Genomic DNA, 27,258 nt, shown 5'->3' on the forward strand with positions numbered 1-27,258 from the left:
GGGCTACTTTTGCATGTAACTCACTTCAACGCTTTTAAGATGATACTCATTATTTAACACCGTTATTTCAAGAGCACGGCACTATGGGTTTCTTGGGAAGAGTTGCTTTTTGCTCATGCCATCTGCATCTGGGAGTGGCCCACTTGTGCCATTTCCTAAGAAAACCTTCCCTTTCCCAACATCACTCTGAGTCAGTGAAGATGCACTCACTGTATAAATTGATATACCACTTGATTGAAATATACATTGTCATATTTTTCAAAATAGTACATATGTATATAAAATCTTTTTAAGGAAGACAAATCTATCAAATAGCAAGATTCCACTTTAATAGGACACCAAAATAATACATTTGCCAGGGTTCACAACGTGTTCCTAGAAATATAACCCAAGTCTGACGTGAAATGTAATTTTGTCTGTCCAGTACGTATCTGTGTAAGAGCAAAGAAACGATGTGCACTTGACCCTTGAATAACATGATGTTTAGGGGCACCCACCCTCATGCAATCAAAAACCTATACAACTTGGCCTTGCTGAACCTTCAGTGGTCCCTTGGTATCCACAGGAGATTGGTTCCAGGACCCACCTCAGAAACCCAAATCCTCAGATGCTCAAGTCCCTTATATAAAATGGCACAGAAGAGTGCACTGTAGTCCTCCTTTCACAATCCAGGAATTTTCAACCTCCAATCAAAAATACAGTTTCGCAGGTGTGAAACCCCAGTTTACAAAGAGCTGACTGCGTATTTATTGAAAAAAGCCACATAAAAGTGGACCTGCACAGTTCAAAGCCATATTGGCCAAAAGTCAGCTGTATTTTAAAAATAAGCTTTATGTTTGTTAATGTTTAACTTGATGGTCTTCTAAAATGTTTTTTAAGACTCGTCACTGAGTAATTAGAATAGATTCTTCATCTCCCTCCTAGAAGGGCAATGACAAAGAGATGGCCAAGTTTCTGTCTGCAGGGTGGAAGGGGAGGAAAGTTTTCGTGTTTGCTAATTGGTTAAACTAAGAAGTTATTTTAGACTGTCAGTGAAAAGCTCTGTTTAAATATGAAAAAAAAAATATTTTAACAGGGGAAACAAATTCAGGGGTTTTTAAAACTGTATTGTGTGATCTAGATCTTAAGTAACTGGAGAGAAGAGCGATACCAAGATGACATGAAAGCACGGCAGCTGATGCACGAAGCGCTGCAACTCCGCCTGAACTTGGTGAGACATTTCTAGTGTTTCCCCTGCGTTCACCTCTTCTAAAATAGCCTCTTCCCATTTCTCCTGTGGTCACAAGTCTTCCTTACACGGGGAGGCCTTCTGCCGTTTGTTCTCTGTACCTACTTCCTGTCCCTCTAACCTTCTGTCTTCCGGACTGCTGTCCTTCCTGTCTGGCCTGACCTCGGTCTCCAACTGCAGTCGGTATTTTTGGCATTGATCGGCTTCTGCAACCCCTGCTCCAGAGAGTCTCTCCCATTTGGCGTCTGCTCAGAGGAGGTCTTAGAGAACTATTATTTTGAGATAAATGTTAACCCTTACTATACTTATTTAAAAACCATCTTAAAATGACATTTAAGTCAAAATTTTATCAGACATTTCATCAAATTGATCATAAAAACAAATCCTACCTGGAAAATTTACAGAAATTTAAAATTTCCTCACACATTGAACATTCCTTTAAATTCCCACCCCTGCTGCCCCCAACCACCACCACCACTGGACAAGCCAGATGAAGGCTACTCCGGAGGATGGCTTGCCTGATATTTGGCAGTTGATTTTAACTTCATTCCCACATATGAATGAGTTGACTGGGGGCCAAGCCTCCTGCCCGTCATGACTTTTGTGTTACTGGATATTTCTGAGTGTTATGACAATAGGCTTAGATTCCATCGTAACTGACAGCACAAAGCTGTAGATAATCGCATTATGTGGTTTTGGCCTATTCAGACTAAAATTTCATCATGAAAACGGATGTCCAGAAAATTTAGAAGTGAAAGAAAGCTAGTTATACTGGCTTACAGTAGTAGTTGTATGTGGATTTTCTACTGAGAGGAGGAAGGTTATTGCCCCCAATCCTCTGCATTTTGGGGGGTCAACTGTAATTCTTATTATAGGTGCTCCTTTCTTTTTTTTTGAGTTTTTAAAAATTAACCAAAGTTTGGCTACATGAAGTAACGGGTTGATATTTTTCTGTTTAACACGGTACAGATCTTTTCAGTGTATTATTTCTGTGCTAGGTGGGAGGAATGTTTGACACGGTGCAGAGGAGCACCCAGTGGACAACCGACTGGGCACTCCTCCTCCTTCAGATCATCACTTCCGGCACCGTGGACATGCACACTAACAAGTATGTACCTACTGTTTCACCTTTAATTTGACATACTGATGACAAATTCTGCTACATCTTTTGGGTATCATTAAAAACTCTGCGTTAACCCTGGATGGTGTGGCTCAGTGGGTTGAGCGCTGGCCTGTGAACCCAAAGGTACTTGGTTTGATTCCCAGTCAGAACACATGCCTAGGTTGCCGGCCAGGTCCCCAGTTGGGGGCGTGTGAGAGGTGAGCAATCTCACATGTATGTTTCTCTCCTTCTCTTTTTCCCTCCCTTCCCCTCTTTCTAAAAATAAATACATAAAATCTTTAAAAATTAAAATTCTATGCCTTAAATAAAAATTCTCAGTTAGTTAAAAGTATCTTGGTTTTTTTTGCCTTAAGGTGAAAATAACTATTTTCTGTCCCCTCTTAGTGAATTATTTACAACAGTTCTTGACATGCTGGGTGTTTTAATCAATGGAACATTGGCCTCTGACCTGTCAAATGCATCCCCAGGGGGGTCTGAAGAGAACAAACGTGCATATATGAATTTGGTAAAGAAACTGAAAGTAAGTTTGTGACCTGCTTATATTACGAACTCAAATTGTTGATGGATTTGTTATTTAGTACATTTTATCTTATTTACTAATTAAATTAAATGTTATTTGTTGCATTCAAGTTAACTAGTACCCAAAAGTAATAAGCATATATAGCTAGATTATTTTTCTTTTAAAACTTTTATATTCATAAAACATTTTTAATTTTTTAAGGAAGTTTAGAAATGCATCACCAAATGTCTAACCAAAACGCCAACATTAGATTTAGGATAAACTTGTGCTTGGACTGGCACACGCAGTTGAAAAATAATCACTTGTACTGATATTTCTAAACCTGATTCATTTTACTGTCTACTAACCCAGTCTTTGAAATGAACTGTAGGAAAACAGCATAGGAAAAAAGTTAATATATCTGATGACCTTACAATAAAATAACTAACAGTTACCTTGCGGTTTGACTCTGCATTCGAGAATGTGTTCGGTGCTGCAGCTCCTGACTTCTGATTGCAATTACTACCCAGGATTTTTGTCACTTCAGCACTATGACATTGTTGCATAACAAGAGTGCCTTTTTATGTCTTCTGTTTTCTACCAAAAATGAAGAAATGAAACACACTCACCACTCTAAATGAAAGCTTCACCCTAGACCATGTTCCAAGTTAGAGAACTTTGCAGCTACCTAAAAGGAAATGTTTCATAAGGGAACTTCCTTCTTGGTAACTTTGCCTTCATTGTTATTTCTGTTCCACTTTTCTTTTCTCTCTCTCTCTCTTTTTTTTTAGAAAGAGCTAGGAGACAAGCGGTCTGAAAGTATTGACAAAGTTCGACAGTTGCTACCTTTGCCAAAACAGACATGTGATGTCATCACTTGTGAACCTATGGGTTCCTTGATTGACACAAAGGGAAACAAAATTGCTGGATTCGACTCTATAGATAAAAAACAGGCAAGAGTAAATGTTTGTTTCTCATATATATAAATATATAAACTTATAAAAACAGAATATATCTTCTTATGTTTCTGTAAAGCCTATAAAACATCTTCATATTAGTTTCCTGATTTTTAAAAGCATATTCTTATCATTGAAGTGCAATGGTTATTGGTATTATTGTAAAATAAGTCAACTCTTTCAAGGTCTTCATTTAAAACTGTACTTGAACTTATGTGAATTTATGTAAGATATTAAACAGTATTTTCTATAATACAAGAAGAATAGTCCATGACTCTTCCAGTGAACATGAGCAGCAACAGGTTTCCGGAATCACAGAGATGAAAGACAGTGCTCCTACCCTCCGGAGGTAGATGGACAATCACAATTTGGTGAGATTTATGTGCCATATTGCACAGTGTTAGGGGACCCCGAGAAGGAGCCATCATACTCAGATGAGAGATCGGTAATTGGAGCAGTATCCCCAGGAAAACTGAAACTTGAATCATTTTTGAAGGCTTTAAAGTTAGCTGGGAGACAGGAGAAAATGTGGTACAGGTAGAGTTAGCTGGGAGATAGGGGAAAATGTGGTACAGGTAGAGTTAGCTGGAAGACAGGGGAAAATGTGGTACAGGTAGAGTTAGCTGGGAGACAGGGGAAAATGTGGTACAGGTAGAGTTAGCTGGGAGACAGGGGAAAATGTGGTACAGGTAGAGTTAGCTGGGAGACAGGGGAAAATGTGGTACAGGTAGAGTTAGCTGGGAGATAGGGGAAAATGTGTGGTACAGGAGTTTATTCAGAGATGTGAAAAACTAGGGCTCATAGGACAAATGCACTACTGCAGTAATTCAAAGTACCTGAGCACTTAGGTGTACCAGTGCATTTGTGGACAGAGAAAAAGCTAGAATCACAAGCAATTTGTGTTTGCAGTGCCAGTGGGCTCTCAAGTGGTGAGACATTTAGAAGCCATTTGGGGATGTGGTCTTGGCACCCAGAAAAGAAGTCTAATCTCTAGACATATTAGGAAGCATGCAGATGGGACTGAGCCTCGGTTTTGGGTGAAGCCACTCACGGAAGAGCATGTGTGGATAAGAACAGGAACACTCATATTTTCTGGAATGCCTGAGTAGTTATTTTCAGGGTCATGTTGGAGAAGAGTGTTTTCAAATTGCTATGCCAGGGTAGTTACTATGGGACATCACCAATTCATGTTAAAAATAAACTGTTTATTTGTAGAAACAGAATAACAATTTCTCTGAATTCAGTAGAAAGAAGCTTGAATTGAAGGACTGTATTTCTACCTGTTTGTACAAGTTAATTCTGTAATAATATGACTTAACTCTTCAGAGACTGGCTGTTAAGGTTCATGAAAGGTGCCCATATTGAGTCAAGTCCATACGTGTTTGCACTGAAGTTTAGTTGAGCCCAGTTAGAGGCTGAATGTAACTTGACTGGTAATTTTTGTTTTATCCTAAAAGCAATAAATGTTTTATCCTAAAAGGTTTATAACTGATTATAATTTAGACAGTAAGATCAACTTTGCAGGTTTCTGAGAAATTATTATTTTTTACTAAAAAAAACCTAAATGAAAAAATGCCATTTTATAGTAGAATACATTGGATTATCTAGTGTTACAGCCTGAATGAGCCTCAGTGGTATAAAGAACCATAGAACTGACTCTTAACCACTGGATTCTAACCACTGACCTGCAGCAACGAAACTGTACCCCCAGAATAATCAGTTAGCCTGTCTGCTGTGTGCGAAAGTTCTTTCCAAGGCCCACACCAGCCAACATGTTCTCTGAACCCATGTCCTCAGGTAGTCTGGCCTCCAATCAGGAAAAGGTGTGAATGCATGGTCATAGACTGCTATTTTACCACAGGGTCTCCAGGTCTCCACAAAGCAGAAAGTGTCCCCATGGGATTTGTTTGAAGGTCAGAAGAACCCAGCGCCTCTGTCCTGGGCCTGGTTCGGGACTGTCCGAATGGACCGGAAGGTGATCAAGTATGAGGAGCAGCATCACCTCCTTCTGTATCACACACACCCCATGCCCAAGCCCCGGAGTTACTACCTCGAGCCGCTGCCCCTGCCTCCTGAGGAGGAAGAGGAAGAGCCCACATCTCCCATCTCTCAGGAACCAGAGAGGAAATCAGCTGAGCTGTCAGATCAGGGAAAAACCGCAACAGATGAGGAGAAGAAAACAAAGGGAAGGAAGCGCAAGACGAAATCAAGCTCAAGAGTCGATGTAAGTACGGGAAGTAGAGGGATCTTAGGCTCACGACGTCTGGTAGGAGATTTACTAGTGTCCGAATTATATTCCTAGCAGCATTGCTAAAAGTAGTAGAAGCCTTTTGTAAGAATTATCCTAGTGAGGTGCTGTCATAATTAACAGAACCAGGATTATAGCTCTTGATTTTTCTTCCTCCATGCTTTATAACTATTTAATTTTAGGCTTCCATTGTGAATAATTAATATTTCAGTGCCTTGTAATTTCTCAAATTTGAAACTTGACTTTTTCAGACCTATAAAATCTCATCCTCTTTATAATTTTTATTATAAGCCATATAAATAAAATAGTTACTGTATTTTGGACAGTTGGTATCTGTAGTATATTAAAAGAAAAAAAACTATTTGCCTTTCTCTCAATATGTCTCCATCTAATGTATTGAATAGGATGTTTCTGAGACCTCAGTTTACCATTCCACCTTACTCTCCTGTGTAGTCTACTTATTTACCATATTTTGATACTTTGTAAAAGATAAAATAAACATAATCTAACACAGTTTTACTTCTTGTTTGCCTACTAGCCTTCCCTACCTACAACAACATAGTCTTGAAAGAAAACAGAAATCTATAAGATGGTAATTTAGAAATAATTTTACAGAACTTACAGAATCAATGTATAAAGTATCTTTCCTTTTAACCTCACCTGAAAAATACTTGAGAGCTGATTTGACACATTTTCCTGTGAAATTCATGGGTGTTTTTGCTGTGCAGTAGAGAAAACATTCACAATTTAGTGTTTAGAAATCACGATTACTTAATGTTGTTGTTCACCTATGTCCAAGCCCACATGTATTGTTCTCTCTGATAGCTTGGTGATTAATGTTATTCTAGAAATGACCACCATCACTTTCGGATGTCACCTGAAAGTCAGTGCTGTCTTTTCTTATGGTCTTCCTACCAGTATTCCTTTGTCTTGAAAGGGGTGCTTAATAAGGTCCAGACTGCCACTCCCTGAAATCTGGGTGTCCTAGCCTGTCCATCCACATGGATGGACTTCTGTTCTTTTCAGATGGAAAAGACCTAAAATTCATCTCATTCCCCGAGTGAGTCTTGGTCATGTCTCCTCCTCCCACACCACCCCTGAGGCTGCCTCTTCCCAGTGGGGTGTAGTACAGGCTTTAGTTTCCCGACATTTATTTTTCCTTTATCCTTTAGGGCTAGACTAGAGAAGGAGGGTTGGCGGGGGAATTGAGACATGCAGTTGTGATCCTTAGAGACTTTTGGCTCCTGTAAGGAAGAGGAAGCCCTGAGCCGGAGGCATGGGGTAGAGGGGGGTGGTTGCCTGAGCCGGAGGCATGGGGTAGAGGGGGGTGGTTGTGTTTGCAGGATAGGGGTGGAGTCTGCTCCTACAGAGTGCTGTCTTAAACATTGGAATAAGATACTGTCTAGGCCAGCTGGTTCTGAAGTATTATGGGCCTTCAGCGTGAATCCAGTCCAGACCCCATGTATCAGGAAGGCCTTCAAAGAGGAAATGATTGAGAGATTTTGCAACTAAAGATACTCTTTCAGCTGTGGTTGGTGGTCCATACTGATATTTTAAGTGTGCTTTTAGTGTTTTAAAAACAAAGTTTAGAAAAGACTTTTTTCCCATCTTCCTCCACAGTAACCAGATACATTTTAATCAAGGAAAAACTTAAATGAGTATTTTGCAGAGAATATATGGAGACTCCTGCCTTCTCTGCCCACCCCACCCCCATACCCCCCATATAAAAATAGCCTTATCTACTGGGATAGGAGTTATCTCTAATAATGTGGTACAAAGACTTTGCATTCATTACCTTTGTGCTGTGTGGACTTAAGTAACTTTTTGTTTTAACTTTATGTTGAAGGAGTACCCACAGAGCAACATATACCGAGTGCCTCCTAATTACTCGCCCATTTCCTCCCAGATGATACACCACCCACAGTCTGCCTTGTGGGGCTACAACCTCATGGGTCAACCCCAGCAGCCGGGCTTCTTCCTTCAGAACCAGTCTCTTACTCCAGGTACGTGAAGAGAGCACAGTCAGGTCACTGGAGATGAAAAAGAGCTTGGCCTTCTCACGTGTGGTTTTCCTTGCCCTTGAAGTTTCAAGAGCTGAGTGCTCAGCTGACATTTCTGCAATTCTTTCCATTCAAAATTTTTTTTCCTCCTAAAATGAAGTTTCAGTTATGAGTTTATGTGCTGATTGTGGAATTTTTATCCAGTGCTGTGAGGACATTAGCCACTAATGAAAATCTTAAGCTATAAGATGTAAAGTTGTTCAAAGTTTTGTTGTAAAATTTGTGTACATTTTTATCAGGTATAGTTCTTACCAGCATTTTAAAGATTAGACAGTATTATACAATGTTTTTAAATTATTTTCTTATGTTTTGAATAATAAATTATTTGAGCTATGAAGGATTTCAGAAATTTGGTTCAGCAAATGACTGAGATTTATCAGCAAGGAAAACTACCATATCCGGAGTAAACATTCCTTACTTTGGTATTGCTTTGATTCAAGCTCAGGTAGTTTTACATCTGGAATGAAGATTTTCTAAATAAAAAGAGCTCTTAATTAGGAAATGATTTAATTTTCTTTCTAAAACAAAGTTTGCCTGGTTTAGAAAAGTAGATTATTTTGAGATCTCAGTCTGCATTTTGTTAGGGTGTGCCATTCTAATATATATTTTTCCTTATTATGTTCTGTGGTAGAGCAATTTTTTTTATTGTAGGTTGAGTGTGACATTTTGAGGCCTAGGGAAGAAAATATTTATTCTTGTTTTAGAGCAGTATAGAATCCATGTTTTGTCCTACAAATTAGTAGTTTTGAGAGCTGGTCTGGGTGTTACAGTTCTATTTTATAATTTGGCTCTTCTACTTTCCTGCTGTATAATCTCAGCCAAGTCTTAATTTCTGTGTGCCTTATCATTTTACAGCTTAATCGTCTATAAAATGGATATGCTGTCATATACCTTCATAGGGTGGGTGATTCAGTTATTCAAATCAACAAAAAATATTGGGTATTAGGGTATGCAGTCAACAAGATGGGTAAAGTGCCTCTTCTTTTTTGAAGTGTATGTGACACATGTGCACACGTGTGTGTGTGTATAATTTAAAGTAAGTTTGTAAAATATAGCACGCAAGAGATAGCCCGACACAGGGACACGTTAGGGAAATGACCTAAGCGCACGCTCACTTTGGGGCAGTGCTCCTGCTGGTCCCATGCCCAGAGCGCTCTCCCTCCGCCGTCTCGTGGCTCACTGCCTGCCGCCTTTGGGCTTGCTCGCTCAGACACCCCTTTCTCAGTGCGGCTTCTGCTGACCACCCTGCAGTCTCTTCCCCTCGCCCTCTCTATCTCCATAGCAGCAGCACTTGCTTATATGCTATATATTTACCTATCGGCTTGCCCTAGAATGTTACCCTCTTTGAGTGCAGGTGTTTTTTACATTTTGTTTGCTGTAGTGTCCCTAGAACTTACAGCAGCATGTAAGTAGGCTCCTAGAAGTAGGTTGTTGAGTGAATAAACGCAGACTATAAAGAACAAACTAGACCTGATAAATGTGGAAAGTAATACATGATAGTCCCTTCTTTTGACTTTCTCTTTAATCCCAAGGTCCTGTGAACTTTCTGTCACGTTCAACTTTGTAGGTAATAGTGTCAGGTACAAGGACTGTCTGTGACTGAAGGCTAAGTCCTTCATAAAGGCACATGCCCTTTCACCCTAGAGTGCTATAAAAGGCATTCGTAAGTTGGGGGACTTGGGTATTAGGTTAGTCCTAGGTATGATGAGTAAGAAAAAAATGTGAAGAAAACAACTATTTATGAGGGTTATACGTGTCAAATAACAGATTTTCATAAAAATATGCATCTTACGAAATTGAGGAAGAGTATGTACAACACGCTTCCATTTATATGAACCCTATTTTGCCATGTATAATGCATACTTTTATGCCCAAATTGTTGAGGGAAAAATAAGGAGGCACATTATATATGGGTATAATGATTACATACCAGGGGTATAATAATGGGCATAATAATCCTGAGTATAATGCTCACAGAAATGTGGGTGCGCGTTAATCACAGCAAAGTAAGGTAGTTAAAATGCAAAACAGTGTCCCTGCGTACACACACGCACTCCTTCACCCGTCTCTCTTTCTTGTTTATACACACCCGTATGGTAAATGTATAAGGGAATGCGTAGGAATAATAAATGTCAAATTCAGAATGGCATATGGTAGAAGGGGAGGGAAATAATTAGGTAGGCATATACAGAGGCTTCGACTATATTTTTTATATTTTATTTTTTTAATTGATTTGGAGGTAGAAGATTACAGAAAAGTTAGAAAAAATTAAAAGAACATAGACCATAGTCTAATCTTTAAAAAGAATGTTCCTTATCTTGAAAATGAGTCAATTAAGTTTTTATATATTAGTTCTAATTCTTGCTTCAGCCTTGCCATATGTTGCTCAAATAGACTTCCCATTTTTTCCCAAGTGATCTTCAAGTACTGCTCGATTACTTTGTAAATCATGTTGCCAATTGTGGTGCTGAGTGTTTAAAAGGATGTGGGTTTTTCAGGGAAACAGCTTTAAAATGTTTGTTTCCATCATATAACTTCCTTTAAAAAGATAAAACATCTTTTGTAAGGTATCTATATATAAGTTTTCTTATTCACATACATTAAAGGATATAGACTATGTAGTGAATGAAGGATTGGCATCTACTTTGAAGTCAACACATGTTGAATGTTTTTTTCCCCTTTGAACCCTTAAAGACATTTGACAAATTGCATATGCAAAATGTGAAGGATTTTCCTTGGTTTCTTAGCATCACTATAATCAACATTTCTTATTTATTTCATTTCTAGCCTTCAAAAAAGATGTTTTACCTTTAGAATCAAGGTATTTTTAAGTTTCCAAGCATTTCAGGTTTTTTAAGTATTTTCATGCCTCTGGACTATAAGATAGGCATTTTCATTTTCCATAGTAAAGAAACTTAAATTCCTGCCTTGGTTGGTGTGGCTCTGTGGATTGAGTGCTGGCCTGCGAACCAAAGGGTTGCTGGTTCAATTCCCAGACAGGGCACATGCCTGGGTAGCAAGCCAAGTGCCCAGTAGGGGGTGCACACTAGGCAACCACACGTTGATGTTTCTCTCCTTCTCTTTCTCCCTCCCTTCCCCTCTAAAAATAAATTGATAAAATCTTTTTAAAAAAGAAGCTTAAATTCCATGAGCTTCTAATTTGTTTACAATTAAGGAAGGGTTTCTCTGCCTGACTTAGGACACTTGGCAAAGTGCACCACAAAGGCAATACACTTTCTGCAAGTACTATGTTCCTGAGAGCTGGCCTTCCATCATTTAAAACCCACGTGATTCTGGAAGTCTGCCAACGCCTTTGCTCCAGGCGTTTCACTTTACCAGTCCAAGCGGGCCCTCCATGAAGCGTGAAGCCACTCCGATACTATAATTCACTCCCACATCACCCTCCCATGCTTTGGAAATTATGCAGTTTTTGTATAGGGGTGGGGCAGCGCCTTATTTTCTATTTTTCTTCATAAGTGAGGCCTTAGAAGGTGAGGTTTCTGTGTTTTGGTAAAATGAGGAAGACCTGCTGCATTAATGTGTCGAAAGCCCTTCCTTCTGGTTGGTTTTACAGGTGGCTCCAGACTGGACCCCACAGGCTCCTTTGTCCCCAGCAACACCAAGCAAGCTCTGTCAAACATGCTGCAGCGGCGCTCGGGCGCCATGATGCAGCCGCCCTCCCTGCACACGCTCCCATCGCAGCAGCAGCTGATGCAGATGAAGGCTCTGCAGCAGCAGCAGCAGCAGCAGCGGCTCCTCAGGCAGGCCCAGACCCGGCCATTCCCACAGGTTCGTCCAGATCCACAGTGGCATCCCCCACACTCCATGGTATCCTCTAGCTAGGGATGCATGTGAGGGTGAGGCATCTTCTTCCTGCATTTGTACCCCTGGTACCCTGGGGGACTGGAGGAAAAGCTCTTTTATACAGGTTGATAAACACTTTTTCTCCCTTCCATTTTACTGTTATCATCGATCAAATAAGAACTTGAAATGTCTTAGGTTCATTAAAAGTATGCCTTAAAATAAAAGGAGAGCGAATGACTTTCTGATCAGTTAGATTTACAGGGGTGTCAAACTCATTTTCACTGGGAGCCACATCAACCTCGTGGTTGCCTTCAAAGGGCCGAATGTAACTTTAGGACTGTATAAACGTAACTACTCCTTAACAGTTCAAGTGAGAGTTCGGCGCTGCTGCTGGGTAGAAACAAGGTGCTGGGCTGTATAAAACAAGCTGGAGGGCCAGATTCGGCCCACAGGCCTTGTGTTTGCCACCTGTGACTTAGAAGCAGCGGGAATTTCATCCTTGAAGTGACCTTCTCTGAGCACTCATGCAGTATTTTAATTGTCATCGTGTTCTGTACTCCTTTAGCTCGCTCTTTCACGTATTGTTATTCAGTTCACTACTTTGATGTTGAATCTCGGGAGCCCTGATGTTTCTTAGGTTGTTTCCTGCAGGGCCTGGGGCAGGCTGTATTTCTATTGCATGCTTAGTAAGTTGTATACCAGACATATAACACATTACAAATAACCGTCAGTAATGAGTATCTTTAGATTAATTCTTGATTTATATTATTTCTGTTTTTATGCCATTATTAATCCTTTATTAACTTTTTAGATGAAAATGATTTTTAACAAAATAATGGTAGAAGTCACATAAAATTTGGTATGGACTCATGAAACCCACGAATCTATACAAATACATTAAAATAAAAAGAGAGGGGAGATTGTGACTTCTTTTTCTAGTTTCTATATACGTTTTTGTATTGTCTAATTTTCTCAAAATTGCACTATTTTGATGATAGTAATAATAATTATAATATTTATAAGCAGTGAACACTGATGAGCACTTACTATTTGCCAACACACTTCCAAGCACTTATAAATGTATTAGTTACCTTAGACCTCACCACAGTCCTATGAGCCAGGCATTTCTATGATCATCAAAGGAAGCAGCCAATCTTAGGTGTACCCTGCTCTAAGAAAACCCACAAAACTTCCAAATTCGCAAGAAATTCCAATGCTTTTAAAATATTCTTTGTGTTTTGCATAACTTTCCATACATATCTCCATTGTATAACTTATAGTACGTCTGCGTTCCGTCCACCTAGTGATTTGGAGTGTTGCAGATACAAGGGTTAGTTATGCCTTCTTAAAAACACTTCCTTCTTACCTGTATGATGAAGACAGGAAAGAGGAAACTGGTTGAACTGCAGGTGACTGCAGACAACAGTCACTACAGGCTTGTATCTCCCTGCCCTCGAGTGACGCCAGCTCCCTGGGTGGCAGGTAAGATGGGCCTAAGTTGCTTCTTACACAGAAAGCGTGAAGATTTGATTAAAATATTTAAAATGCTTTGCTGTTGCTTAAATAATCAGAAAGTTTAGAGCCATTTAAAACCCCAGTGGAATTTTTGCTTTTCTTGGGGATGATTGTTTCATTTTTTTTTATCAAGATAAATTAAAATTTTACTAGACGTTGAGTAACCATCCCACAAGCTCCCTTTTAAAGTAATTTAGGCCTAAGTAAAGTTTGCCTTCCAGTAAGTTCATGCAGGCTTTCATGTCTGCCTTTTTATCACAAGGTATAATTTGCCTTATTAACTGCCCAGATTCAAACTAGTACTGCTAACTTCAGTTTTGAATTGATCAAAGTGGTTCCTAGTGTCAGGGAAAAGCTCCCTGAGAAACGTACCTTCCTGAAAAGGTTACTTCCCCAATGCAAGCAATTTCTCCAAAGGCAACTGTTTTTTTAAAAAAGGAACTTAATAGAATGATGTGCGTGTAATCAAAGATATCTTGCATATTTGGAGAAGGCAGGCTTATGACCTAAAACATACCTGGAGGACCCCATTCGTCCCACACTTTGCTCTAATCACTTAGCAATACCTGACTCCATGCGTTCCCACCATCTGGAGTTACACTGCCTGTACTAAAAGGCATGAACTGATAGTTCATTCTTTTCTAACTGATTCTTTTGTACCAACTCTGTCACAGTGTTGGAATTTTTCTTTTTTTTCTTTCTTTCCTCTTTTTTTTCCTTTTGAGAAATCAGGAATCCCTTTTCAAGAAGTAAAAGCTCAACTTCGTAATACTGCTTATACAATACTCCTTTCCTCCCCCACCCCCATATTATTTTTTAACAGTTGAAACTCACTTTAGAGTCTCCGAAGGGCCCTCAGAAGCAAATACATTTTTTTCTCAATCATCATTCTTAAAGTGCTGGATAGTTGAGGAAAATAATATAAGGACAAGAACGGCATGCATGGCGGTCATCTAGCTGAGGGGTGCTGCGTAGAGTAAATGAGATTTGTTTGCAGCATCTGGCCTGTACCTGGGAACATGTGTCCTACTAGGTCATGTGCAAACTATTAATACACCTGAATCTAGCTAAATACAGTATTGTGGCAGAAAAAAATCCTTGTGGTAATCCTTAAAAACCTAGAATAAAAACAGAATTATATGGAATATAACTGATACCGATAAATTGTTTATGATATGATTCTGGCATCAATTAGTTCTAATAAATACAGACATTATATTCTTCATGATAGGAGATAAGAGAGGAACATTTTCTCAGATTAAATGCCTCCACATGATGTGATTCTCTCTAGCTACATAAGAACTTTTATGGGTTTTTTTTTTCCTTTCAATTATTGGCTTATAGGGAAAATGATATTATCATGTTTCTTCTTATCCTAGCAATTTTCTAAGTATGGAAATTCATTTTCTTAAATGTAACTAATGTGTTGGAGAATTTCCATTTATCTTAACCTTGAAGACCAATCTTGGAATTTTAGCAGATGCTTTTAAAGATTGACAGCTTTCTCCAGGCCTCGGATATGACTGCACCCTACACCAGTTGTCTGTGAATCGCTTGGTTGCCACCCTCTTCTAACAAGATCAGGCATGTGGGTCTTAAAATATTTTGTATTATCTTGTCATTTACAGAACACGGGGTAGGAATCTATGGGGTATTTAGTGAGTGGATTCATATTTCAAGCATCTATTTCCCAAAGCCTAGAGCTTCCTAGCAGCCTTCGCCTTTGCCTCTTCCCATCCAAGGAAACAAGTTGATGTATGTAGAAAGCATATAGTCCTAGATGGTGCACGATGAAATTCAGAATACCATTACAAAGTAACTCCAGTTCTGCAGCAGAAACTGAATATAAGTTTCAGTTGGTCGTGGAATTTTCTGTTACAGACCATCTTATATTTCCTCAGGAATGTGTTAAGACATTGCTATAGTGCCTGTAAGCAGATGCTAAATAGTAGTACTGGATTTTGTAAGGTATTTTTAATCAACTTATTTGATGTAGTGATTGTTACATAATCAAGTGTCTTTTCTTATAGCTTTAGTGCATATTAACATGCACAAAGATGTTTTAGCAAGAAAACTTGTTTGTATTCTTCTTAGTTACAGTCTTCACCCCATTACTCTTCATTCCTTTCTCTGTGTCTTGTGTTAAAATGAGACTCGCTGTAGTGACTGTTATCTTCCTGTGCCTCAGAGCCTCACCTGTAAAATGGAGCCAATGCGATATTGACTTTATAGGGTTCTTGTGAAATGAATTGTTTAACATATTTGACAGCCCTTAGAACAGTGGCTGGCTCATGGTAAGTGCTCAAAAAATGTTAACTGCCATAGTTATTATCACTGAAATGTTATTATCACTGTTTTTATTAGAGTTATTTTATGGTTATATTATTTCAGGAAAAAATTCCTATCCCATAAAAATATTTATTTTCTTAAATATGTTAAGAATTAAAAGAGAAGAAAAGCACATTAAAGGCTTACTTGTCTAGTAGCATTAATTATCCCCCAGTGGTCACCAGTAAAAGAGACCAATAAAAAGGAATGTTGCTTAGTTTTCTTAATAGCCATTTTGGTTTTTAGACCAGTGTGTTTTTACTGTCTAAATTCTGTGATACAAACTGCAGAGGGGCTGATTCCAATTTCAGAATTAGAAAGTTCACTGTATTTTTTCTGTATAGCCTATGAGAACTATCACAAAATATAGAATGCTGGTTATAACAATGCAAAATGCTGCTTAAATTGTTTTCCAGTCTTTTTTATATCCAGTGTTTTTCTTCTAACGGAAGGAACTCCCTTCCCCACCCCTGGTATATCCATCTTCTGGGGAATGAGCTTTTTCACAGATGAAAAAGGACTTAATCTCATGCCTCAGTTTATGGCATCACTTTACCCTGATTCCTCCCTTTCAGTGCACAGAATCATCTTGTGTAATAATCAGTGCCAGACAGTGTGAGTCCAAAGAAAGATAGACAAAGATATATTTAGCTTAAATTGATGGAGAAAAATTTGAAAGGAAGCAGTTGGTTACAGACTACAGATAGTGAATAGGAAGGATTTTCATGACATTAGAGAGGAAGATTACCGGCAGCAGACGGAAATGAGGAGCCCGGTTGTACATAGCGGTTGTTTGTAAGAACACTAACTGATCGCCGGTGCAGCGGGTGCCGTTACTGTGTATCCAAATAAAGGCCTCGGGTAACTTAATGAAAGAGCAGTAATGGCTGAGTCAGAGGCTCCCAGAGTTGTTAACTTCATGGCAAAAGTGAATCTGCCTCCTGAAAACATGCCTCTTGGATTGATGAAGCCAGTTTAAGATGATTAACCGAGCTTTTTGGATTTGGGATCGCCAAACATCTGTTCTCTTCCTTTACTCCGTAGTGGTGTGTGAAACATGCAGGTAATAACACAGTCATATAGGAAATTCTGATGTACTTACCACCTACTTTTATTAAAAATGTTTTGCCACATTTGCTCTAAATCATTTTTGAAAAATACATCATTACAGAGATGGATAAGGCTCCTCGTCTGCTCTCATTTCTGTTCTTTCCTATAAAGTGGTAATCATGAATTTAGTGCTTTTCTTTCTTAATGTTCTTACACTTTCATATTTTAAACTCTATAATAATCTCACATATGTGCTATTATATTGTCTTGCAACTTTTGTATTTTGACCAGTTTTTAATTATTTTAACTTTGTTACACTTAGTTTTATTCATTTGTTCTGGTTGGGTGCTATTCCATTATGAAGAATAGCACCCAGTCTCCCATTAGGGATCATTGAGGTTACTTCCAATTATTTCTAACTGTTAACAGTGTTACAGTAAACTTTTTTGTACATTGCTCCTCTGTGTTTGGAGTGTTTTAGGGTATGTACTTGCAAGTGGAAATGCTGATTTGATTTCTAAAGTGTTAGTGATTCCTGTCAGTTATGAGTGTTTTCCTTTCTCCACATCCTCACCAGCCCTTGATATTGTCAGACATTAATTTTCTCATTCAGAACAGGTGGAATGGTATTGTATTATGACATTTTAATTTGTATTTCCTAATTACCTGAGAATTTAAGTATTTTTATCATTTTACTACCTATTCAATTTTCCCTTATATAACCTTCCTAATTGTATAATTTTAGCATATTTCAAAATAATTTGATTCTTATTTGATAAAGGTAGGCAAAATAGTCTTGTTGAAATGAATCTTGAGTTTTGACAACTATCTTTAATGCATTTACTCAGACAGTGTAATTTATGAACATCTCAGTGACAGAATGTGAATGTAAGAGGACAAAAACCACTGAGCAGTAAATACGTCCTGAACCCCTTTATTTTGCTCCATGGATGGAAACCATGTCCAGAGAAGTGGGTGCTTTGCTTGTTACTTATTATCTGGTGTTTCTCTATTTACTTGGATGATAAGGAAGGTGCTCATTGTATTTGCTGAAGTTGTCATTTGGCAACTAGAATGATCTAGAAGATGGCATGCACAGCTCGATTTTTGGAAGAGAGGGGAGCAGATTGGGGTGGGGAGGTGAGAGAACAGATCACCAAAACACAGGTGGTTGGTGGATTTAAAGCAGACATACAGACACAATGAATCACATGCCTATACCTCAAGTGGTGAGGATAGACATTATTTGCTTGGGAAATTCCTTCTATAATTTCTAGCTCTTAATGTGGTAAAATACATTTACTATTAAGGTTGAGAATCCTGTGCCTCATTTCTATCTCTAAAGCTCAGTGAGCAGAAAATTTTTAGTATCTCAGACAAAATGTTATTTAGAATATGTTTGTAAAAATGATTAAACAAGAGAATTATTTATGTGAGGAATAGGAATTTCCCCCAAGCATTATTTCTGTTTTTCTAAATCAGATTCCCAATCAGTGTGTAAACATTGTTGGCACTGTAAATATTTGTTGTCTGTTTTTAATTGATTGAATGTCTAGTTAACCCAATGTTCTGCTTTCATTTTCATTTACTGGGGCCATACCTACCTAATTACATCCTCCAGTAACATATGACCTGCTGACTTGTTCACTTACTGTCCATCTGGTGTGACCCAGATGGCCTGAGCTGTCCCACTGGCTCCAGGCCCAGAAGGATGCCAGCTCCCCGTTGTTCACTGGGGAACCCGCACCCCTGTGCTGCAGGAAATGTCTGTGTGTGATCTCACCTCTGCCTCTTTTCTGTCACCAGTTAACCTCCAGGTTGTGCTATTCCATTATAGGAATCTTACCACATTGTTTTTCAGCATCCAAGACTATGGTGGTATCGTTTGGCATATAAATGAATAAAACCTCTGAAGGGCCTGGGTTTTGAAATCTTGACTCCCTGAAACATTGTTTTGAAATGAACTTTTTCATATGTATTTTGGCTACCCAGATCATTAGGCTAAAAAATTTCTCATCTGTATTGTCTGCCGTTTTCTTGCTGTCCCCTTTCTGTAGGACTTCTGTAACTCTGCTGTCTCCCTTCTGGAAGACTTTGACAACATAATGGTAACACCCCTGCTGTCATTCCTTTTTCTTTCTTTCTTTTTTTTTTTTTTTAAGTAAGCTTTTATAGCATTACTCTTTGAACATCAAAATGAGAAGCGGGTTATTCTTCTATAGCTGGTAATAATTATAATCTTCATTTCACTGTTACTTGTTTTATGTTTGAGACTATAACACAAATTCATGAATGCATTGACCATGCTCAACTTAATGACATTTATTTCGGAAAGTTTTCCCTTTGGATTGCCTCATGATTTTCACCACACATGTGTATGGTATAGAAGCCAGTGGACGTTCATGGCCTGGGCTTGGGAGCATAGACCAGTGTGTGCACCCTCATCTCAGTTCCAGTTTTGAACGCGTCTGTTCCCGAGCTTTGCTTCTCTCTGTGGTAACTCACATCATTAGTGGAGGAACGCATGGCATGCTGACTCATGGACCAGTGCAAGATAATGAAAACTGTGGTCATGACACGCACCCTTCTCATCACATCCCACTTACTGCCTAGTCCAAAATTCCCAACAGAACACATCATTTCAGTTTTCTTTCCGGTGTGGAGAATATGTCTTTTTCGAGCATAGATCTTGTGCATGCATGTCATCGTCTTCACCTCTACTGCTTTGCCTGGGCTAGCTAAGAATGCATGTTTTGCATTAAATTACTTATAGGTTTCTGTATCAGGTAGCCAACTTACAACATAAACCCAAGAAGCATTAGAATAAAAAAGAGCACACATCTCAGATGTGAATGTAAGTCAACTTGTTTCACTGCCAATTCAATGGGTAACATTTTCTGTACATTGGTGAAAATATCCTTAACTGCATATTCAAGCTTTGAAAATATTTAAGTTATTAAGTACTTGTTATATAGGCCATTTCTTTGAGTTATTTCTGCAAAGAAAAGCTCAGAGACTTTTCTGAAAATCATTTTTTCTATCAATTTTTTGACATTTTGTGTTGTATAGAGAGGAGGTGAGGTTTTTATTTATTTAAAAACTTGAGTTGTACATTACCAAATTTAAAACTTTTGGAGGAAGCTTGATTTATTGTTCAGATGATAATATAATTCTGATAGAAAACAATTTGTATAAGTCATTGATTTTACTTTACAGACAAAATATTTTGTTGAGTATTTTAAAAGTTTCTATAATTTTCATATTCATTCAAATTGATAGGAGTATGTATGTATATCTTTGCTTTTCACCATTCTTATTTTCCTTCAGTATTCTCCATTACAAATTTAATGAATGTATATATTCAAACAATCATTATGTTCATTATTTATGGACATGGTAATAGAATATATTGTAAATGTTTTATTTTATATGAGATGTGGTTATTTTAGAATGAATCCATTCGTTCCAGCAGTTAATCTTATTGTTAACTGATTCTCAACTAATTGGTATTTGATGTGAAAGCTTTATGAGAATCAAACATAACTGGTCAACAGGATCTCTTGCAAGTATAGAGTTTTCTCTCTTGTTTGAAGTCAGAATATACCAGTGTGATGTGAAGACCATTTCCAGTCCATACCCTGTGTCTAGCCTTGAGCGGCACTACTCAGTACCTGCCAAGCTGATACCACAATAAAACCCGTTTTGCTAAAATGACTCATAAAACATTACCCACTGGTTTTCATTAGATGACTTTGATTATTATTCCTAAATCAGATTCCTAAATCTTTCAGGAAGAGTCACAAAATCTGTTGTTTTTAGGTAAAACTTATCTGCTTACTTGCTACCCTTAGACACTATTGAAAAGTTACTAAATACGGATTTGAAAAAAATCATTACTAGTGAATAGAGTGTGTAGAAAATTCCTGATCCTGTAATACTGCTGATTATAATATCTGCTGTCTGCTAGTTGGATGTACAACTAATTCTCCTTTAGAAAGAGATCTTCACATTTGCTCAGCTGACTGAGGGAGTGATTGCTAATGAAGAGAACAGAACTCAGAAGAATGAAAATCATGTTTGAGGTTGATTTACCAAAAATTTTAACTTACTAGATGCATTAACTTCAAATTATTAAAAAAGGCCTTTGAGGCAACATCTCTTTGGGCTTACTTATTTTGTTTAATTAAAAACAAAACGATAGGAGAAAATTATTCTTATAAGGGCCAGGAAAATGAGTCAGTATTGAACAGCATGGCCTTTTCTTTTTTTCTTTCTTTTTTTTTTTTTACTATTTTTTTAAAAATTTTTATTGTTATTCAATTACAGTTGTATGCCTTTTCTCCCCATCCCTCCACCCCACCCCAGCTGAACCCACCTCCCTCCCCCACCTCCACCCTCCCCCTTGGTTTTGTCCATGTGTCCTTTATAGTAGTTCCTGTAATCCCCTCTTCCCACTGTCCCCGCCCCCCCCCCCCCCCCCCCGGCTATTGTTAGATTGTTCTTAACTTCAATGTCTCTGGTTATATTTTGTTTGCTTTTTTCTTTTGTTGATTATGTTCCAGTTAAAGGTGAGATCATATGGTATTTGTCCCTCACCGCCTGGCTTATTTCACTTAGCATAATGCTCTCCAGTTTCATCCACAGCATGGCCTTTTCTAGAAGTTTTTAGAAAGTGGAAATTTTTGAAAATATAATGCATTTATATTTCTTACATAGAGGCAAGTGCAAAGCAAAGTACATAAAAGCCAAACGAGAGAGACGACGTGTAGGAATTTACCTCAGGTAGCAATGTAGGGGTGGGTCTGTGTAGTTTTCGGAATCTCCCAGCTAACTGTGGCTCATTTTGTGCGCAAGTGTTAGTGGGGTGCCGGAGCACAGGGGCAGGGCACAAACATGTACGTTTTCTCTCTCCGTGACGTGTTCAAAATCATATGCGCCTGGCTGGACACACATATTTTGTCAAAACGGCCTCCTAAACTGTCCTTTGCACCCATAAAAATGTGAAGTTAATGTTGCCTCTGCTTGTTTCAGTTAAACAGAATAAACCAAGAGGGGGAAATGAGCCACTCTCCAGATATTTATGCAGGTAGCAGGAAGAAATCCTTAGAATCATAGATGCTAAAAATTAAAGTAAAAAGTGAATTTTCTTCAAAAAAAAAAAAAGATGGTACTAAAAATGTGGAACAATTGGAAAGTGCGTGTTAAACTAACTTATGTTTGCTTAAGAGTAAATAAAATAAAGCTTTGAAGGTTTTCCGAAAATAACAGACAAATGAATTATGTATAACTGAGGTGTCACCGTGTGTCCCAGTTTGCCAGGCATGGTCCCACTTGACACCTGTCATCCTGGCCTGTCCTAGTTTGCGTGATGAGTCCTTTCTTGATTAAATCAGTAAAACCATCCCCACCGATATTAACAACCTTTTACTAAATACTAATCTGTAGTTTCCATGCTTATTCTCACACTGTGATCCTTGTTGAGTATTTGTAAAATCTTTCAAATTACTAAAGAACTTTTTTTATTTATTCTTCCCCCAACAAATTGAAATATTTCTACAAATTGAAGTGATGTGTTCCTGGCATTATTCTGGGAAAAGCCAGAGAACAGTAGGAGGCCATTTCAGTTTGGTAGAAGAGTCTGGGGTACTTTTTCAAAGTAATTCAGGGCAACATATGATAATGAAGCTACTCACAGAGCACTTGGATAGTGCTCGCCAACTTGGGTGTTAGTGATTTCCCCAGGGCGGGCGTTGCAGATCAGAATTATCACTGTGCGGACATAGGTAGTAGGAGGGAACACAATATGATCACAGATGGTTAACCTTTAGGGAAAAATGGTTGACTGAGAATGCATGGATTTAGAGTGCAAACACTGATTTGAAATTTTTGATCCTTTTCTCCTTCTTTTGAAGTTATATTGCTTTTTCCTTGAATGTGGTTTTTAATGTAGGATAGTTTTTATTTCATATTTTTTAATCTCCACAATCTCAACTGTTACTTATCAATAAAAGAGTGTAGCCCAGTAACTCAGATACTTACTAGTATTCTAGTTTTCCCCCACATGCAAGTCATAGTTTGTTTCATACGTTTTTCAACAAGCAAAGAAGAGTAGAGAGTTAGAAAGGTCTGCCGCACGAACCAGCCTATAGCTGTCACACTTGGGTCTTGTTTCCCTTCAAGCCAAAGCGCAGCATGGGTATTGTAGATGCTGTATGGATCTCAAGATGCTAACTCACATATAAATAACTCACTTTTCTTCATTTCTATCCAAGTGATAATATACACATATTTGTCTCCACAAAGAAGCGCAGCAGTGTGTTTCAGGGACCTCGCATGATGCTGTCAGGGAGCACTGATTTGAGGAATGGCATTTAAAGATCTGGTTGATTTAATGACTCCTTGTCATAGTGTTTGGAAAATCAAATGCCATTTGGGTACTTGGACAATAGTCGTAGGCTCCCAATGGCCACACTGCCATGGCACGGGTTCCCATACCAGGGTTTGGGGCACTTTTTCTTAGACACAGGCAAATGGAGATATAATTGCACTTAGATTAATCAGCTAAAGACAGAGGGTATCTTTATGGTACCCTGTTCTTGAAAGTAAGATTCTTGTTGAAGCTGTTACATACAGATACCATGGTAGATACTCTCAAAAATCAATATTTGCTTTGTGTATGCATAGTACACAAAGGTAGCACCCTAAGAGAGGCTGAAATTTTTAAATGCCCCAATTGATCTTATGAGGGGATCAGAGAAAGAGCTTTATTGTCTGATGCATACATTTTATTTCAACATTTATAATGTCTTCTTAGAGAGTCTCCATTTGGTTATTTATTGGGGTGAATTTAAGAGGGCATATGTCCCTAAATAATAAGCACCAAGTGGGGTTTTAAATATATTCATCCTTAACATGGCACATAGAAGCATCTTTGTCATAATGGACAGAGCCCTGGACTCTGGAGTCAGACTCACCTGATTTCACACAGTGGCTCACTCAGCCAGGTGTAGTTGCGTGAACTCGCCGAGAGCTGCTTAAGCTCTTGGAGCTTAGCTTTTCCTTGCTGAACAAAATGGGGATAATGCTCCCTCCCTGCAGAGTTCCTGTCAGAAAATGGGAATAAGAAGAAGCAGCCCTGTCCCTGGCATATAATAGATATTTAATACATCTTAAGCTAAATGTTTATCTCTTTCTCTCTGTTAGAAATAAGTATCCTAGTTTCTAAGAACATGAAAGTGTTTTATATAACTACAATTTAGCACTTTAAAAAATGATGACATCTATTATATAAAACAATAGTAAAATATGCTAGGATAAACCCCATTCTTTTTAATTGGTGGGTCCTAAAAAAACATAGGGATGGGCAGAAACTAGACCTCATCCTCTGGTTATTACTGCAAACTTCCATGAAGCTTCTGACACTAAATATAAACTACATACTACTATTATGAATATATTTATTTTCCTAAGGCCAAAATATATTAAATTAAGGTTGTAGAACAGATGTTAATTGGTTTTATTTTATATTGGAGTTGGTTAGAATTGTATTTGCTATTGTTAATAAATTTTTATTAATTATATTTTGATTATTAGAGTCATGGGAGATACCAAGTTCATCCATTGAATACGGGGCTAAATAGGCATATTTTAGGTCACTATAAAGAAACTTTGTTGAAAAGTATGAAGTTTGTATATGGCATTTGTATGTACCACATATGCTTCTTTCTTTATGGGCACAGAGTGGTGGACTCCGTGGTTTCAGATTTCACAATTGGGGGCTCACGACTTTTACTCTAAGGGGCATCTGTATGCTGGAGTGTGCACGAACACTGTCTCAGCCCCCGGTGAGCAAACCAGTGATTATTACAGCTAGCGTTTGTGTCAGTACTCTTGTTGTTGGGGGTGCCCGTAGTCTTCTTCGAAAGACATAGTAAGTTCAGCAGTCTCTACACATACAGCAAACTGATGAGACATCAAATTGAGTGCAGGTTGGGAATGTGTAAGTTCTGTATCACATAATGACATTTGGTGTCGGGGTTATTGGGGTTATTAACCAGGGGCTCAGATCCAGTCTTTGCTGTTATGATCCAGAGTTCCCTTGGCTTTGTTTTCCAGGGCCAGCCGGGGGACCAGGCTGCTCTCTTTGCTGCCCAGGCACGGCCCTCCCCACAGCTCCCCCAGTATCCAGGGCTGCAGCAAGCACAGGTACCCACATTTGCTTCATAGGTGCTGCTGGGATTTTTAATCTCTTTGTTTGAAGTAGGAAACCCAAGTAAATAATGTGTCTACTCCCTACTGGGGTCTAATACTTAGTTACTCCTTCTGTTTACAGATTTTAATTGACATTTCAAAAAAAAAAAAAATGATTGTTGAACGAGTCTCAGGATTAATTAAAGAACACACAACATTCTAGAAAATTCTTGAATTAGAAACAAGTAAATCCAAACTTCTGTTAATGGTGATCACAGGTATTGAAGTACTTAGCAGTCCCAAAGTACTATGTTATAATATATAATGAGGTGATTCATGATTGAATTTGTCATATTCAAAGATAGCTTCAAAGAGGAATATGGCACAATAAGAAGATAATTGGCCGTGGAACCAGACCTTGGCCAAATTCTTGGTAACTTACTAGCTGTGTAACATCGTACAAGTTACTGTGAGTCTCGGTTCCTTTCTCTGTGAAACAGGGGGGCCATTGTGAGTATTGAGGCCAATCTCTGGTACTGTGACAACCTGTAGAACTACGCTGTGCTGCACCGGATACACAGCAGCTGCTCAACAAATGGTGGGCTCGCCTTAGTGTAATGTAAACCTGGAGCTATTTTTTTTCTAATAATTTTGTTTTTTCTGCGTCCATATACTTTTATCCTATCCCTCCCATAATCAAGACTGCAAGTTGTGGCTAACAATTCACACTGTGTCCACCACAGAAAGGAGGACGAGGCCGGCCTTCATAGGCACTGAGCCCTACAGCCCAGCTCCACTCATGCTGCTTGCTGCAAGTTCACTACACGTTACTCTGTCTTCCAAGTCAGGCCACTGCACTACCTGAGAATGTGGTGCTTTCAGGATTTGCACAGCAGTCCTCTTCTTCTCTGATCAGCATTCCACTCTATAAAGTATAGATAGTGATCCAGCAGAACCTCAGGTTTTTCATTTACATTAGTTGTCAAGATTTAGAGAAACAGTCACGTTATGTTAATACCGCATAGAAAAGTTAAGGGTACAGGTGATGGGTACAGTACTGAAAGGGGCTGCGGCCCAACCAGGACTAGAGGGTATTGAATAGTCTTCAGGTCCATCCTTGTTCTGGTAAAGGTATTAATTGTGTGTTTGTTTGTTTTTAATAACTGGTTAGTTACCAGAGACACATTGATCAGATTCAGGGAGGTATATATAGTCACATACCAGGAGAGGGTACGCCATTATTTTTATTTACATGAGTGGGGGTAGTTTTCCTGGGTAATTTGGAAATGACATTAATGATGCTTGGGATCCGTCGAACACTGATGCCATCTGTGCATGAAAGCTATGGATGCTTGTCTACAAGGAAACATGCTCTTCCTTCAAAATAATCGACTGATCTTAACACTAATCTCTTAACCAAATGAGGGTTCTTTTTCTCTTCTTTTCTTATTCTTAAGTTGCATTTTCTGATAAATCATTATGTAACTAGTTCATTCTTTAGCTTTCTGGTTAGCCTGTCTGCCTCCATGACAGTCCTCTTCATACTTGGAGTCATAAGAACATTTGAGAATAGCGGATTTGAGGGGACTCCTCCTGGGTTTGTTTATCCACATATATCAATATCTTAGCAATAGGAAAGCTGGTGGTAAACTAAGACACTGACTTTGTTTCTTGTGCCTGCCTGCAGACCATGCCCCAGGGCTATACAATGTACGGAACACAGATGCCTTTGCAGCAGAGCCCGCAGCAGCAGGCTGGCAGCATGGTCCTGTCTCCCAGCTATAACTCCAGAACCTATCCGGCTGCACACTCCAACCCGGCGCTGATGGAGAGACTCAGACAGATGCAGCAGCCACCGAGTGGCTATGTCCAGCAACAGGCATCGCCGTACCTGCAGCCTTTGACTGGCTCTCAGAGGTGACACAGTGATGGCAGTAGTGGGCACGGCTCTTTGTTATGCTTCTTCAAGGCAGTGGCACTTTATATTGTTTTTATGAACTTGCATATTTGCATTTAATTTGCATTACATCACCTTATTTTTATGAGCACTCAGGTAAAAATTCAAAATAAGCAATGGCCCATCTTGTTTATTTCATTCAAGACCTCTATGTTTTGATTCACATCTTCCACAGTATGGGTGTGATAGATGATACCACTGTGTTCGCTCTAGAGTTCTTTCTTTTCCCCTCTTTCAAAAAGTTTTTTTTTGGCTAAATATACCCAAGTTTAAAAAAAACAAACATTGATTATCAATAGC

The 27,258-nt window shown here is 38.7% G+C and overlaps 2 protein-coding genes across 11 annotated transcripts in view; one reads left to right on the forward strand and one right to left on the reverse strand.

Moving 5' to 3' along the window:
• Positions 1-3,387, reverse strand: part of P2RY12 (purinergic receptor P2Y12) — a 47,705-nt gene extending 44,318 nt beyond the window's left edge. Inside the window, exon 1 of one of the 2 annotated variants that reach the window (XM_053918256.1) lies at positions 3,306-3,387. The gene's annotated coding sequence lies outside the window, so the exon portion shown is untranslated. The remainder of the gene's footprint in view (positions 1-3,305) is intronic. The other variant, XM_045200010.2, reaches the window with a different exon arrangement.
• MED12L (mediator complex subunit 12L) overlaps positions 1-27,258 on the forward strand; it is a 313,958-nt gene that overhangs the window by 266,475 nt on the left and 20,225 nt on the right. For 8 of the 9 annotated variants that reach the window (XR_011650864.1, XM_045199938.3, XM_071220599.1 and 5 more), the window contains 9 exons: positions 1,121-1,210; positions 2,227-2,336; positions 2,736-2,871; positions 3,642-3,803; positions 5,668-6,030; positions 7,901-8,057; positions 11,689-11,903; positions 24,927-25,016; positions 26,689-26,918. Coding sequence is in view for 8 of the 9 variants with exons in the window: in XM_045199938.3 (XP_045055873.2) it covers positions 1,121-1,210; positions 2,227-2,336; positions 2,736-2,871; positions 3,642-3,803; positions 5,668-6,030; positions 7,901-8,057; positions 11,689-11,903; positions 24,927-25,016; positions 26,689-26,918 (1,553 nt within the window). In the remaining variant the exon portion in view is untranslated. The remainder of the gene's footprint in view (positions 1-1,120; positions 1,211-2,226; positions 2,337-2,735; positions 2,872-3,641; positions 3,804-5,667; positions 6,031-7,900; positions 8,058-11,688; positions 11,904-24,926; positions 25,017-26,688; positions 26,919-27,258) is intronic. The other variant, XM_071220601.1, reaches the window with a different exon arrangement.

Source organism: Desmodus rotundus, chromosome 2 (genome assembly GCF_022682495.2).
Source record: "Desmodus rotundus isolate HL8 chromosome 2, HLdesRot8A.1, whole genome shotgun sequence".
Taxonomy (NCBI): Eukaryota; Metazoa; Chordata; class Mammalia; order Chiroptera; family Phyllostomidae; genus Desmodus; species Desmodus rotundus.